At 43.4% G+C, this 17,038-nt stretch overlaps 1 protein-coding gene across 1 annotated transcript; it reads right to left on the bottom strand.

Moving 5' to 3' along the window:
- Positions 1 to 2,110: 2,110 nt before the first annotated feature.
- Positions 2,111 to 15,938, bottom strand: CGRRF1 (cell growth regulator with ring finger domain 1). The gene is made up of 6 exons (XM_075711854.1): positions 15,811 to 15,938; positions 10,761 to 10,900; positions 9,309 to 9,486; positions 8,967 to 9,114; positions 5,629 to 5,736; positions 2,111 to 4,267 (listed from the first exon to the last, which is right to left on the bottom strand). Exons 1-6 carry the CDS (start codon positions 15,912 to 15,914, stop codon positions 3,917 to 3,919), a joined length of 1,029 nt encoding a protein of 342 aa, XP_075567969.1. The 5' UTR covers positions 15,915 to 15,938; the 3' UTR covers positions 2,111 to 3,916.
- Between the last annotated feature and the right edge of the window lie 1,100 nt (positions 15,939 to 17,038).

Here is a 17,038-nt window from a genome sequence, read left to right on the forward strand (position 1 = left end):
TCACACAGAAGCTTGTCTTAAAGCTGAACAAAACATGTACACGGGTTCTCGTCTGCTCAGACCCACCAAAACATGAGGTGCTGAAATCCCCCCTCCTTTCTTCCCTGATGGGGAACAGCATCGTGCCAGGTTGGCAGCGTTGGCTACTGGTAGCTCAGCAGCCAGCCTTGGCACTCTGATGGTCAATGGTCATCCTCAACGGTGGTGGTGAGACTTTATAGGCTCTGTAGTGCAACGCAGCACCGCTGTAGCCCACGAGGAGTAGGGGTCAGGGCACTAGCCAGTTTTCAAAGCACCTTATAGGAATTCTGAATTCCTCATGGGAATGGGAAGACCCTTTTAGGATGAATTGACCTGAATTGTCTCCCTCCTACCATTTGCCCTCTACTCAGAGGAGGCAGGCAGGGAGGAAGGAAGATCCTAACAGAGCAACTTTCTCTACAGAAGGGAGATGTCCACGTCCTAGTCCAGTGGCATTTGGAAAGGCACCTTGGGACATCCCTAAGTAACGCCACTTAGCTTGATCAACTCGTTTCAAAGCCTCAGCTCTGATTACAGTTGATGAACCAAACCAAGGGGTGAGGTACCTCTCACCTCTCTCCTGCAGCAAAAATCACAGCAAACTTGTAATACCCCAATGCTGCTGAAAAGAAGCGAGTCTCATTGCCAGAAGTCTGCATATGTTCCTTGATGTCACCACATCCATAAGCATCATCTATGAGTGGAAGAGAAATGTTATATTACCTCTATCACAACAGGGCGACAGAGAAGAACAGCCTCTCTCAATATACTGTGTTTTTGTGGGTCACGGAAAGGTTTTATTTCTCTCTCAGAGCCTCGAATCCCTGTTTTAAGACAACCAAGGGACACACGAGGCAGCTTTAGAGCTGCTTCTTTTACTTCTCACCTGATCTATATTTTGAGATGGCTTCTTAGAAGAAGGGCAAACGCAATAAGCCAGCTACTGTACTTTTTATAACTCTCAGACAGGTCTTTGATTTGGGCCAGCAAGGAAGCTCATTAGATCTGATAAAGCAACTAAGCATCTCTGGAAAACGCTATTAAAAGAACATGAAACAAATGAAAAGCTGGGACAGACTCGATGGTAAATACATGGCCTGGCAGTTCAGCACGGCTACATCCTGTTTGCCATTATTATTTAATACAGGCATCGATTGGTTGAAGGATGAGACAGACCAGGCAATCCTCTGCGGGGTTTACTTGAATACCATTTCACTTTGAAATTAAACAAGCCCACAAGCTTGGATCACACTGTCTTGTTGGGAAATTTTAATTAATTGATTTAATGTTGGGGACTACTGTGGTCAAGCAGTGAACAACACCTCTTTGATCATCTACGTGGACAAACCAAGTCCCTGCTAACTATGGAGCAGTGCCCAGCTCCAGGTTAGAACCAGCGCAGCATGAACCTGCTCCTCTGGAGTAACAATCCGTACGGCCACTATCCCACACGCCGGTAGTAAAAGCTGTTCGTATGGAAACAGCTATCATCATGGCTCAGGCTCTTTGGTCTTTATATTAATTTTTCTGAGAGCCCACAGAGGCCTAGAACAATTACACCAGCTCGCTGTTTCACAGCAGTGATACATGGATACGAAGGGAAGTCTGAAGAGTAATTATTTCTACCATCACCACGTTAGCTGCTGCCCTTTAATGGCAGAACAAGGCTAGTGACACAGGGAGGCCAAACTCAAACTCAGCAACTACCTCCATCAGTGGTGCTGCAACCAAGCTAGCAAAACCCAATGTGAGACCACATAGAAAGGGAAGGTGATTTTTATTTTTAAGACTGATTTCACCCACCGGCTCTTTCATGCTCATTTTTGCATGCTCACATTCTCACTAGCACTAAGACACATGTGTAAGTGGTTGGGTGAAGACGGCCTGTAATGACAGAGAGGACAAGTCCTCGTCACGCCTCTCCGATTCATCCTGAGTTGTGAAGACACCGTATGATATCTGGCCTTTACACTCTCTCAATACAGGCAGCTCTGGGTCTGCTCGAGTCGCATCACACTGTTGTTGCTCCACATCTGCGTTGTGTTCGTATCTGAGGTATGGCCTTGCTGCCACCATTCCTTTCGATATTACGTTCTTCTCTGCTCTCCCCTTGCTGTTCTCAGCCTCCTGAATTGCCACACACGCGCCATTCTTTGCGGTGATGATTTCCACACGGAACCATCTGTCTTCCGAAGTTCTCTGCAAGCACCGATAGTCCCCACAGACACCTAGATATTTAATTCCTGTTTGATACACAGTGCAAACAGAAGGCTGATTTGGCCAGCGGTTTATTCCCCGAGTTGTCCCTGGCAAGGAAGGTCTCTTTACGTAGACCAGATAAATTGTCCTACAAACAGCCTGCTGATCACTGGCTGGAAATCTGTGGCTACATCCATCAATTCCCAGCCTTTGCTTGTCTTTAAGCATTACTCCTTCCACCATCACCACCTAAATCTTTTCCTCAGAGGCAACTGCGAGGAGTTTGGAAGCAGGGTCATGACAAAACAAAAACAAAGAAACAAAAAACAAATTATAGAAAGATGAAGATGGAATACCTTTCAGAAGAGGAAGCTTCCTTATCTGGTTTGGAGGTGTGCAGCACCTTGTGTGTACCTTGTACCGGCAGCACCGTTAAAGGAGCTGCAGGGGAGTGCAGCTGAATAGCTTGGAGCACGGCTTTCTCTCCCTGAAACTGAGCAGCTGTCCTGGAATCGGACGTGGGGCAAAGCTGCAAGGGAACAAGAGGGAGGACAGAGAGCAGCTACTCGCCCTTTTCTACAGATTCTAACGAGCATTTGCATTTTTGTCTTATATGAGTAGATGTGAAACCCAGCTCGTCTGTCTTTAGGAGAATTGAGCTCTCTCTCAAGAAGCAAACCAACAATTTCACAACAGCCATTTTTATTGCTTTTGACAATACACCATTGGAGGGAAAAAGAAATAATTTTCTGCTATTCTTTAGCTTCTTTCTTTAATAAGTAAATTCCCTGGGATACTGATAAAAGGTAAATGGTTAACTTTGCATCCAAGCTGACAATGCAAATAAAAAAGAGTTGGAAATTCCCCAAAGCAGGCTACTCATATAAGAATAGCACCACAAAACTGCCCAAGTAACCACTCTGTGGAGTAATTAACTAACATTTGCATGGAGAACAAGTTCTTGCAGCCATTGCTAACAAGATTGAAAGTCTGTGTCTCAAGATGACATAGCAGAGACTCAGGCTTGAAAGCGTCAGCAACGTTTAGTTCAAGCCAACAATAATCAACAAAAATCTTTCCACTCATTCCAACGGGCTTTGGCTAAGGTCCCTCACACATGCACGCACACACGCAAATGTTTCAAAACAGCCAGAAACGGTGTCCTGAATGCCTTCAACTCCCAGCTCCTGCCACAATCCAGCCTTCATCTAAAAATAAACATACACGGGTTTAACAATGAAGAATATTTACTTTCCTTCATTTGACACATTCGGTAAAGTGCTATGTTTCTAAAGTATACTGAGTTAAACTGATATATTGCTCTAGTATTTTAAATACAATAAATATAGAATGAGCTGTGTGCAACTTCAATTGCAAGTTTTATTCTTTTTTTAGTCGATATACTAAATTTAGTAATCAAAATAGCCTCCACTAGTACTCCATGAAAAACTAGTAAGAAGTTATAAATAAAATTACATCCTTCAAAGATAGCCTACGCACTTCTTCTGTCCACATTGCATGGATAAGCGTAGTGTTCCTGCGAGCATATGGGGCGAAGAAAAACAAGGAAGCTGAAAATTACCTAACGATAAAAAGCAAAACCATATGAGTTAATGCTACATATCCTCCCATAAACAGTCTGTTTTCTATATTTAATCTCGGTGTATACAACCCAGTTCTTCTATTTTTTTCCCCATTAAAACACTCTTTCAGGAAGAACATCTTGCGAGATATGGGTCGATTCATCTTCATCTTGCTCCTTTTTACTGCAAAGTGGAAAAGATTCTTGAACAAACTGCCTACACATTGGACACTGCTGAAAGTACTTAATGCAGCCATCACACAAGCACGCGTGCCTGCAGGGCAGGAGTACCCAGTTCACTGTGCCATTCTGGCAAACAACACAGTCTTTGCTGTTTTCTTCGTGCAATTCTGGTTCATCTTCAGCCAGTCCGGCCTTTTCTAGCAAGCTTCTGTCAGAGCTTCTCTCACCAGGGGACGTATCGCTTGAAGATGGTGCAGTACTATTTGCAGACATGAAGAGTTGCTAAAATACACATATACACAAATGTTTAGAAGTAAACAAACTCTCCCCCAATACCTGAACGCACACACGCGATGCAAGTTCCACTGGGTCAGATTGACTGGTTTCCACTGGGTCAAATAGTGCCAGACTCACTCTTTGTGTGAGTCCTGACAGTCGCCTGGCCTTCAGCTGAATGCATTTCAAAAGCATAAAATTACATAGAACACTGGGAAAATATTAAGTCATCAAATTTTAGCTGAATCAAATCAATGTACATGCATGAACTTTAGTGGAACTGCCCAGGTTTTGAAGAGCTCAGGTTTCTGTTTCTGGTCTATCATTCTCTGTGCCTAGAGGGATGCTTCTGTCCATTCCTATGAAAAATATATCCACCAAGCTGTTAAATCTGCTTCACTCAAGCCAGTCCGCTCTTGCTCATATTACAGACCCCTAGTCCTTTTTGTTTTATTTTACATGAAGCACAAATTCTTCTGGGCATGATCTCTTAATAAAGCCAGTAAACTACCACGCAACCAAAGATGCCCACAGAGAGCACGCTACACAACTACACAAAACGCAGCTGTGCAGTTATTTCTGTTCAGTTTAAGTGGTGTTTTTACAGTGGTAACCATACATGAAAAGAAAGCTTAAGGGGAACAGGGAATTTCACCTGGAACAACTATGTCACCAAAAAATGACCAGGACAAACATTTCTTTGGACAAATATATTTCTGAATGAATGCTAATTGAGTCAATAGAATTAATTTGGCACAATTTCTAGCTTATCGGTATCAAATGTTATTCTTATTATCACAGTAATATAAAATAGAATCACATCATCAACTGCCTGACAGACACAGGACAAATATGGTCCCACAACATGTATAGATAAGGGAAACTGGAATGGAATAATGAGAACACTGGTTTAACTTATAATACTATGTGCTAGGCAGATTTCTAACCTTTGTGCATGTAACGCAGTAAAAAGAAATTAAAAAGTTTCTTCTGAGGCTTTCCCAGTTGAAGGGCAGTATAGGAGAAAGTGCTGGTTTGAAAGACTAGCAAGGAGGTAACAAAAGTTCTGTAGAGAGGAAGCATTCAACAGCTACTTAATGTCTTACTACTGCTTTAATAAGTGGACAGGACCTAGGCCTCTAGATGAGCATCAAGTCATTTCTCCAGGAAATCTCGAATATTTTCATATAAAATATTTCTGTACAGTAACTTTGGCTAGAACTACTTAACTGATAAAATAATTTTAACTATTATCCAGTTCTTTGCATGACAATAAAAGTCTTATACTAATTTAGGCTCCTGAAAGCCTACACAAACTAAACTTAACGCTGTCGCCCAAATGAAACAAGACTCAGTACGTGGCTTACCTTCAGATCATGGTATTGACCTTGAGCTAGAAGTAGATACTGATACAATATTCTGCAGGAAAGTCTGTAGCTCTCATCAGGAATGTGAATTACAGCCAGCATTGAAATCTACCAGAAAAAAAAAAAAAAAAGCTATGTTTAATAACTTTCCTTTTCCTTACATGATTCATCTAGAACAGTTTGCTTGAAAGATTGCATGCTTTGTAACCACCTCTGACCTGCTTAATTTCCTTAGACACTCAGGACTTCAACAACATTGACTTCAAGCACAGATCAAAAAAATATGCTGGACGAGGTAAAAACAGGACGTGGCACAAGATAGCACTTTGTGGCATTTCAGCTTTGTGCCCTGGCTCTCCACGGAGCCCTTCTATGGCCAGTCTACAGCAGAGACCCGCTCCGGCCACTCTCACCTAATGGAATTAGGCCCCAAACTGAAAAGGCACCTAAGCACTTGCAGTCCTCCTGAAGGTAAGTGCTTATGCAGCCGAGGTAGGGCTTGCTTACACAGTCACAGACGTGCCTCAGAGAGGCCACCTGCATAAGGACTTCAACCAGAAGTAGCAGCTCCTACGCTCCTCTTTCCACTCTGCTAACTCATGACGAGCTCATCCTGGATGGGAGAGAAGTTGACAAACTGCAAGGAGTTTCCTACAGCAACCAAGAGCGTGCATGCATTTAAGTCCCATACAACTTCTGCAGCCGCATCCCGGGCTGTCTTCAACACAAGAAATGAGCCTGTCAGCTGAAGTCTGAGTGCAGAATTACAGGGGAACATGTAAAAGGCAAAGTCTCCTCTACATTCTCCCACTTCCCTCACAAACACAGGCACTGCAGTTTTTAGACTCCAAAAAGCATTTAGAAGTGTTGCTGATTGGCTTGTAAACCGAGTAAGCAAAAGACAAATTTCACTGGAAAGGATTATGAAAGGACCCCATGGGCTGACTTTAGAGTCACTTTTCTGAAAATAAGAGCACTCTAGGCTTGCATGCTGTGCCTAATACCCCTCACCCTGCCCAAATTATGTAATAGCCTCTAGAAAGCAGGAAAAAAAGAAAGTGAAATTCAGTATTATTGTAGTTCCCAGAAGCTGTCAAAAGAGAAATGAAATACAGAAGCAAGCTGTTTTCTTTAAAAAAAAAAAAAAGTAAAAGGCAACTCAGACTTGCACTTCAAAATCCACTACATGGCTAATTATATGCAGAGTTTATTTACCTATACATATGTATTTATACTAACTGAATTTACTATTTTTTGGCCATAAGGTCTTTTTTCCTAAATCACAATGCCTCAAAAAAACCCCAGACCCAAACTCACACCACTAGTAGCTTTGTTTTGGAACCTGAAAGCCATTAAATCTCCATTAAAATGACAGATTTTGTGTTTTGATGCTAAGAGTTTAAAAGTTAACGGTTCTGAGTGTATTTGCATTGTGTCACCCCACTACAACATAAGTGCTTTCTCAATGACGACGCATGTCCTCAATTCATACTTTGTTCAGGCACCCAGGCAACTTTTTAACTGTGAGTGGGACCAGTTCCTAACGCAAGCAGCTCGATCGTCAAGCTACTGTCTCCTCTGTTATGCTGTCCTGCAGCGTAGACACATATACAGTGATACTATGATCTAGTAGAAATGCTATGCTGTTTGATTATAGAACCCCTTCCCCTTGAGCACCAGGTATTTTCTCTCTTTGTAAATACTTGTACACCATAATCAGGTTACTTCTCAATCTTCTGTTTTATACACAGGCCTGAGATCTAAGCCTTCTTCCACTTTAGCCCTGCCAGCCTTCAAATAATTTCTGTAACTCTTATATATGGTCATGCTAATTTTCTGGAGCTTGAGGAAAATTACAGCACAAAACCAAATAGGTATGATCTGGCCACAAATACGGTTAGGATGAAAATTAAGACCCCGCCCAGAAAAGAGATACTGGAACACCATCCATAGTGATGGACACACACACTGCCCCAAAAACAAAAAATTCAAGATGGAGCTTGATGCTCTGATGTGAGAATAATGCAGTAATACCATACTCGCCACAGTGGCAAAGATCCCTTTCCACACTATTTATATTTTACAAGTTTGTTTCAACAACAAGAGATGCAAGTCTGACATTTGTCTGGCAAGGAGTTCAGGAGGAGTTACTCCTTTGACCATATTAACAGATTCTAGTTGTGTTCCTTTTCTCCAAAACCAGAGGAAAAGTACCTCCCCCACTCTCCTTCCACCCCTTTTCTTCTGTGTTAAGGAACAAAAGAGCGGTGTTACAAATTCTTGTCCATGCTAACATCAAACACGTTCAGATATGAAATTAAGTCTCTTTATATTAAAATAATTTGAGGTCTAAACCTATATAGATGTACTAATCTGGGATATAGCTGGAGGGGGCAGGAATCTTGAGTGGGGACAGGAGGGAGGAAGGCAGCCCTAAGGTCAAGTGACAAGAAGCCAAGGGCAGGAATCACTTGGAAAGGCAACAGATTTCTTAGGCACTGGCGTGCTCACGAACCATTTCCAAATGAAGATAGGGAAAAGCGTTCAGTGGATTTAGGCAATTTGCCTCCGAGTTAATTTGTATTATTGTTCGAGCAGTTAGTGCTTATCAGATGATCAACCAAATGAAAGATGAGAGATAAAAGCGTGTCCCAAATCGTTCCAAAAAGAATCAGTCAATTTAGAGTTTAGAAGGGATATTGAACTGCATGCGACAAGGCTGACGCCGCTTTAACTGTAAGAGATTAGGAGGAGACCTTCTTGGGGAGCTGAGTATCTCGTATCAGTCTGCTGCAAGACCTTCAGACCTTCCTGTAAATGACCTGGAGCTGGCTACTGTGAGACATAATGTATGGCATTACATAGACTCTGGCCTGTTGCAGAAAGGTAATTTCTATGTTCCTAACAGTCAAGTCAGCAATCAGCTCAAATATCTGTGCCAGACACTAAAAAGAAAAAAAATCCTCCTACCTTGCCAACAGCAATCCAAAAGACCGTATCAGCGCAAGAGCTCCACCACAGGTTTATGTGATCAGAAAACAAATCATAGTAGCTTACTAACCTACCTCAACCTTAGTTCATCTGACCACAGGGCTAACCAGAGACCTTTGCAGATAACGAGCTTTGTGAAAATCATAAGCATCTTTTGAATGGCATACATAATTTTTATATAACAATTATCCTTGCTTTCCTGCCATGCTCCCCTGGAGTCATGAGTGATAAAGTTAGGGACCAAATTCTGGGTGACAGGGAAAGGAAGCTGCTTTATTCAAGCCTGTCTCCTGAAACATTCAGACCTTAAATACAGTGACCCTAAAATATATTCTTATATTACTTACAATATCATATATTTCTCTGTCTTCTTCATCAGCTAACGTCAACAATGCTATCAACGGATAGCGAGATCTAGGCACTGGGCCAAAATCGACAACTTGAGCATCTTCTGGTAACTGACAATATTTTTCTTCCTTGTCATTTTTTTTAATGCTTTATATGTGTCAAGGAAAACAATGAGTGTCACTGCAATTGTAGACAAATGTGACGTTTGCATAAAGAATACTTTTCATCATATTTGTTCATAAATATATCGTGCCAAGAACTGCCGAGTGTTCACAAGTCCCAACACTTCCCTGTGCCAACAAATTAGCATATTTTGTCAAAACAAATTTTAAAAAGGATACAAGTACTGTTGTCGATAGAGGTATTCGCTGTACAGAGCATCCTCTAATGCCTGAGGAGTCTTTATTCTGAAGCAGTAGACATGTTTCTGCAACGCTTCGTGGAGTTTTTGAACACTGCAGCCCCAGTAGCATGTAAGAATACAGTCTTCCAGACAATCAGGTGTCAGTGTTACACCCTCTTGTAGAAAGAAGATAAGGATTTCATTAACTCACCCATGCACAGGAATTCTGGAACTGCTAAGTGTAGGTCCTTAAAGGGCAACAGGCAGAAAACAACTTCAGTGTCTCAGATTTTTATCATCATAATCTGATCTTCTATGAATTTAGGCTAGGTTTAGTGCTTATGAAAGTCCATGGAGATGAGGAAGTGGGTGCGAGGAGCTAAAATGGCTGATTAAGCTAACTGAAGTAGCATGTGCTTTTTATGAAGGGTAAATTTTAACTTCTGGTAACATTTTACACACTCATGGGCAGACGGAAGAGCACAACCCCTAGCCCAAAGTCCATTCCCTCTCTGGATAATGGTATTACTTGTATCACTGGCCTACCACACCCTCTCTGGTCTCCAAGAATAAGGCCCTCTTGATCACGCAGAGGGAGCATAAAAAGAAGATCTATGCGCTCTGTTTCTTTTCTAAAAATCAAGTACCCAACCCATTAACTTCTAAACACTTACTGCACAAACAGGAGCAGAAGTCTTGAAAAGTCCCACCAAATTCAAGTGCTCAAACCTCCTGAAAAATCCAAGTTACCTGAAGATTAAGTTGTTGGGTTTGTTGTTGGGTTTGTTTGGGTTTTTTTAAAAAAAATGTTGGGGGAGGGGTAAAACTGCTGCAGCCCTTTTCTTATTCGTAGGAAGGCTCCACATCTGTGTTGGGGGAAGATGCTCAGCCTTGCTTATTGCTCCCCAATGATGCAGAAAGGCATGAATTTCACTTCCTATGGGGGGATTTCAGGGATGTTAGGAACTACTTGAACTCTGACCTAAATAGATATTTAAATTCAGTTTCCACTGAAGCACAGATAGAAAGAGAGAGATATTTTTATTTATTTATTAAAAGTAGCGCACTTCCAAACACTGCTGGAGATCTGGACTTAGATTTAAGTAGGCAGCATATATTCTGTAACGAATTCTATAGAATTCTACAATTCTGTAAAGTTTACAAAAACACCCACAGTAGCTGGTAATCTGCAAATGTTTTTGTTACTTAAAATCTGTTATAGCAGGAAGTGTTTCATTAATAAGAATTAAACTGTACTTAAATATCCAAACATTTCACTTTTAAAAGCACCACATTTATAAGCTGTGTAAAACTTATTTGTGTTGTAATGGTGGGAGGAAGCACGTTTCTGAGGAATTTTGATAAAGGAAAAGGGTGAGAGCGAGAAAACATAGTACTAAGTTCAGGAACCCAAACTGACAAAAATCAAGCACATCAGAAATCCACTGACTTGTTACTGAGGCTGTAGCAGGATGAGGGATTTCTAACCCAAAAGGATTCTTCACTTGTCTCATCCGCTTTTTCAAAACTCTTGTGCTGGATTCTGTTTCTTCTGAGTTTCTCAGAATAACAGGAACACCCAACCCAAACCTATGAGACATGAAACAAGGAGAACAAGTGGCTTATGTGTTAGTGTTGACACATTCAAATTTTTCTTCAGCTCTAAATAGCAAGCAGGACAACAAATAGAGCTAGCTCGGCTTTGCAGAATATCTGCTAGGATGCATGCATAATATAGTCTGACTCCAGCTTTTTGTGACAGAAGGTAGGAATCTTCACAGATATACAGAAAATCTATATAGGGGGAATACTTTACTCCTGTAATGTTTCCAGAAAAAGAATAAAATTAACGAGAATGGTCAATGCCCTCTAGTGGTAAACAGTTAGCCAGAGCTTTCTCTGGTGACATTCTGCACATCCTGTCACAGTACCGGAAAAAAAACAAAACAAAACAAAACAAAAAACCCCAAACAAACAAACAACTGTTTACAAAGATGGAACAGCCTTCATGGACTGGGTGCTCAAAAGGAGGCCCTTAGAGTAAATCATTCAGCCCTAACATATTTCTAGCTGTAACTACAGCCAGCAAGATGTTTTTATGGGAGAGTAAGATCCCGACTTCCCATGTAAACCTCAATGACCATAATATGCTGATATTAAATCAGGGGCTGTAAAGCCTCTGCTTTGAGCCAGAAAATAGTCAAGACTCTGAATCAAAGCTGAGATGCTAAGACCCCTTCAAAGCCAAAACTAGCATGCTAGCCCGAGTGATATTCTGACCCTAAAAGAGTAACGAAGCAAAGGTTTAAAAGTTTAAACACTCTATGAATCAAAATAAAAATCCAAGAAAGTGAGGAAGACTATTTTGGGATGATTTCTGACATCAATTAAAACCCCAAGATTTTCATATTGCCTGGGGCTTTCCACTACAGAAGATCAGGATCTAAAAAACGAGCTCCACAACAGACTTACTTCTACACTTGGCTAAAAATAATTCACTTTTTAAGGTGATAGCAATAACTTTCAATAACCAAAAGCTGTTTAGAGAAACTGTCCCAGATATGCAATCAGAAAACTGCTTTGGAGACTGAGATTTTCTTCACTGCATTAATCCAGTCCTGTCTCATTAGTAAGGCAAGAAGGAGAGGCTGTGGGAGCCTTTTGTTAATGCATTTTAGAAAACAGTTATTAATTAGCACGGGCTGTACTTCCCTGAATTTGTGCTTTTGTCACTGCCACCTGTACCGTTGAAGTGGTGGCTTGTTTAATGGCTTTGAATTTTGGTTCATGCAGTCATCAGCATATTCGGTGCTGGAAAACTCTGAATGGCACGAAGCATCGGCTCTTCCCTGCATCAATTGTTTCCATTTAGTATACTGAAATAGCAGCTGTTACGGTAAGATGGGTCTCATATCGATAACTCAAGCTGAAAAGGGCACTACCAACTTCAGTGTAATCAGTTTGAAAATTGCTGAAGTAATTTCGTGTACAATACATCTCTGAGCCAAACAGACAATTTTGTGGCTTAACTGCTACTTTTTCCTGGGTTTAAAATCTTTTGCAACTCCTGTGTGTCAAACGAAGAAGAAAAACAGAGCTTTTGCTGACATTGGGCTCCTTTCTATTGATTCACGTTGGAGGGGTGCCCTTTGTAAGACTAACAGGGAAAAACATCAGTCAAAAGTGACTTTCAAGTTGAAGGAACTACTTCACAAAAAAAAAATTCTCAAAGCCATTCTCAATAGCAACAACCTGTCCCTGGCAGTCTAACAAATATTTGCCTTTACCATTTCACACCTTGCGTGCTCGAGTGTCACAGATACACCAAAGAGGAAAGCGATTGAGCTGGCAGAAAATACTCTATCCTCACTACTCCATCTTTGATAAATTCCTTTGGTTTGCTAGACTTTGATGGAAACTTTTGCATTCCTTCAATGATACAATATAAGGCGCTCAGCCATACTTAGTTTGTGCACACAGAGAGTGAAATCTCTGTCCAATGCAAGTCAACAGAACCACGCTGACTTCACCGGGGCTGGAATGAAGTACACCAGTTAAACATCTTACTCACAAAGAAACCAGGTGCAGCAGCTCTTTCACTTTTTGAATATCCAAAACTCAATGGAGCTAATCCCTCCAGACACACAGAAAGATGCCTCCTGTTTTATACCATCTGGCTGATTCCAAAGTAAAAACCCTGTTCTTTGAAAACTTTCTTCGCTGGTCGAAAGCAACAGGATAATCACCCTGAAAAGCACCCATAGAAAAAAGCCTCTAGTACAGTTTTAGCAGCAGCTGAAGGCAGAAAGGCCTTTCTGTTCAACAATAAGGTGCAGTGCTTCTGTAAAAGTTAGGGTAGGATTCAGTGTATGAAGGATGAATAAAGATACAGTTTTTATTTTATGATTTAACATTCTACCAGCCTAGATTGTTAGCTGGTATAGGGGAAAATTAATTTCTTCAGAACAAGACTAGTTTAGAAAAGGCAGGAGTTTCCAACAGCTTTGTTCACGAGTGAATTTCTCCAAAGAGCAGCCCGGACCTCAAATAGGTGCTGAGCCTACAGCTCCTCCTAACATGAGCATTCACCTCCAGCTAAAAAGACGACGCACGGGACCACATTCAGCCAATCTAAATTCCACTTCATCCCTGTGCCCACAGCATCGAATGGACTGGCTCTAGAAAGCTATCTGTGCAGGAACCTACCTCGACTCTCTGAGGAGAGCCACAGGTATGCGGGGCTGGCCGTAAAAACAGATGCTCATCAAATCAGTGCATGATTTTGCAAATGAAAACATTCCTAAGCAGTTGGTGTTTTTCAGGCTGACTGACACCATCATGAACACATCCATAAAACAAGCTGACAATTGATGGCGAAAACGATGCGGGAAACAAAATGTCATTACGGCAATATATCAAGTATTATGCACTCATATGACACCATATGCATTTATAGCGCTCTGCATAGCAAATAAAGGATCGAGTTGTCTTCATGAGTAAGTTCAAGAGCACTTGAACTGTAACTGCAGCTGCAGACACACTGAAGTTGTTTGGAGGCTCTTGGTCATACAGCCACGGCACGGTGGAGTTCAAATATCTCTGAGCAGCACATATCTCTGAGCAGCTGGGCACATACATACTTGCACGTGCTGAGCTCCTGCCTACCGCTTCTACTTGACTAACAGTTCCTTAACAAACTAGTTTGAAGACAGTTAGTATATACTTACATAAACTGCAATAATATCTAGTGCAGGTGCACCTAGAATCTCTGATCCTGAAATAAGAACGCATCTGGACAGTCCTCTACACAGCCTGTAGCCCAAAAAGCATCAATGGACACGTGTGCAAATGTAAGGATCTTCTGGCACACCTATTTCGGACATTTTACAGCAGGGGATTGGAAAGCATTTATTATGAACAGATAACTAATGATTAAATTGATAAAGGATCACTGGGTTGGGACGTACATGCAGGGGATTTATTTGAATCATGATTCAGTATCATTTTTTGGTAAAGATAATATTTTTAAAGAACCGATGAAGCAAAAAAGAGAAAAGTGGAGAGAAATGGTTGGCAATATAAAACCGTCAGCGTGCAGTGGGACAGAGAGAATTATGAAAGGATTTCTACCACCTCTCTCTCCAAGTAAATAACGAGATGGAGCTTCACCCAGCAGAAAGGTAACGAAGACCAGTCTTGCCTCCACTACCACCTACCCAGCGCTAGGGGAGGCAGTGCAAAACAAGAACAAAAACCTTCCACAAAGCATATCTGAAAGATCAAAAGATAGCTTCATTCACCCCGAAAGCAATAGATGGCATATGTTTGAGCCAGTGGCAGCTAACAAAGTGATGCAAACAAGGGAAAGGCTTTGCACTAAAGGAAAAGTCAGGCACAGTATTTATAAACTGCCAAGAGAACAAACAGCTACAGCTAAAACACCTGTAATTCAGAGAGACAAAGGAAGGAAAACACTGAAGCACAGCACTACAGATATTAAGGTTAAGCCAATGGTAGGAAACGCAATAATTCTTGTTTTATTCTCTCCAGAAGTGTGGTGTATCCCCAACTCTTACATAAAATATTTTGATCGCTAATCAATGCTCTCCACTTGGCAAGTATCAGTATTTACATTTACGGATGCTCCTGAGTTGGCAGGAAAACAAACAGAACAGGGCTACGGACATTCAGGGACCTATTTCTGAAAAAGGCGACGGTGACATCTTTGCTGAACCCTCTCAAAGACGAGTAGGAGAATGTCTTCTGCTCATCACCCCTCTAGACATTTTAGCATGCCAGCTGTTTAAGGCTTCTCCCCATCCCAGCCCCAGCCCCCTGTTCCGTTCACTTGAAACACCCCCTCCTCCTCTGAGCTTCAGCAGTGGAACAGACTAGTGCCCCATCAGAGGTCCTGGGTAGTCTCACACCTCAGTAACAACTCTGCCTTAAAGTCTGGCAGATTTAGCTGCTACCCGGCCTAACGCCAGGCACCTTACTCAATAGCTGCTCGTTTTATCTACCGCCAACATTTGAGATGTCCAGCTCTGACAGTGCCAAACTTCTCCCTCGGAGCAGCCCTCCCTGATGCCCACCCTCTCACTGAGGGTCAGGTCCTCTCTCGGCCACTGTTTTCTCCACAGCTTTCATCCTCCCCTTCTGCCGGAGCAGCCCCTCTTCCCCTACGATCAGTGCCAGCCCTCCTCAGCCTCCCTTCTGCAACACAACCCCACTCCCCCGACCACTGCCAGGCCCCACGCACCCACCCCCACCGCCAGCCCCGGCGCTGTCGCACCCCGGGGCCACCCCGCACCCCCGGAGCTCATTCCCCAAGGGGTGCCAGCTCCCATCACCCCCCTCCTACGCCTCATTACACCGCCAGACCTCCGCGGCCAAGGCCCATCGCCCCACACCGGCCTCCACGGGCAGGGCCGGCCCCACAGGGCCGCTGCTGGCCCCACAGGGCCGCTGCTGGCCCCACAGCCGGCGCCCGCCGCACTCACCAGCCCAGCACCAGGCCGCTGGTAACGAGGAAGCAAACGAACACCACGGTGATGTAGAAGAGCGGCGAGTACTCGTAGAGCGTAACGAGGAACACGGCGGCCATGGGGCCGAGCCAGGCCGCGGCGCCCGCCTCACGGCCCAGCCCGCCGGCCCCCGGCGCCGGGCGCATGCGCGGCAGCTGCGTGAAGCCATTGCCCTCAGCTTGCCCGGAGGTGGGCGGGGAAGGGGGCGGGGCTTCGTTGCCTAGTGACGGCCCGGCGCTTCCCCAGCTGCCCGCATTTGCGCAAAGCATTTTAAGGAATAAAACCCGCGGAACCGGCACAAGGCGCCTTCAGACGGCTCCGTGCCTAAACTGTGGCAACCCCGGCGCTTGGAAAGCCGACCTGGGGTAAAGACGGGACCTGACAAATTCCTCCCGTGACCTCTACTCCTAAAGAGAGCTCTACGCAAACGCCTTTTGCGGCCTGCAATGGATAAGCAACCTGCCTACGCAATGCCGTGCGAGGAAAGAGCTGTCTTTAAGAGCGTACAGAGATTAACTGACGCTTCAACAGCTGCTCGGCAATCCTGCGCTTCCATGGTGTTTGTTTAAGCTCCTGTTGAAAACCAGCAGTTTTAATGAAATCATAGAATCACAGAATGGTTTAGGTTGGATAAGACCTTTAAGATCATCCAGTCCAACCAGTAACCTAACACTGCCAAGCCCACCACTAAACCAATTAAGGGTAGAGTAGCAATTTCATGTTTCCTGGCTTGGTGGCTGCATTATTTTTTAATGAAAGTAGAACTAGGAATCATTAAGATTGGAAAGGACCTCTAAGATCATCAGCCCAACCATCAACCCAACACCCCCATGCCCACTAAACCATGTCCCAAAGTGCCACCTCTGCCCGTTTTTTGAACACCTCCAGGGATGGGGACCCCACCACCTCTCTGGGCAGCCTGGTCCAATGCTTGACTACCCTTTCCGTGAAGAAATTTTTCCCAATATCCAGTCTAAACCTCCCCTGATACAGCTTGAGCCCATTTCCTCTCATCCTATCGCTAGTTACTTGTGAGAAGAGCCCGACCCCCCCTCCCTGCCCCCTCCCGTCAGGAGCTGCAGAGAGCGATGAGGTCTCCCCTCAGCCTCCTCTTCTCCAGGCTGAACACCCCCAGCTCCCTCAGCCACTCCCCATCAGACGTATTCTCTTTTCTTATTATCTTATAGACCCAGCATTTAAGTCA

Source organism: Pelecanus crispus, chromosome 6 (genome assembly GCF_030463565.1).
Source record: "Pelecanus crispus isolate bPelCri1 chromosome 6, bPelCri1.pri, whole genome shotgun sequence".
Lineage (NCBI taxonomy): Eukaryota > Metazoa > Chordata > Aves > Pelecaniformes > Pelecanidae > Pelecanus > Pelecanus crispus.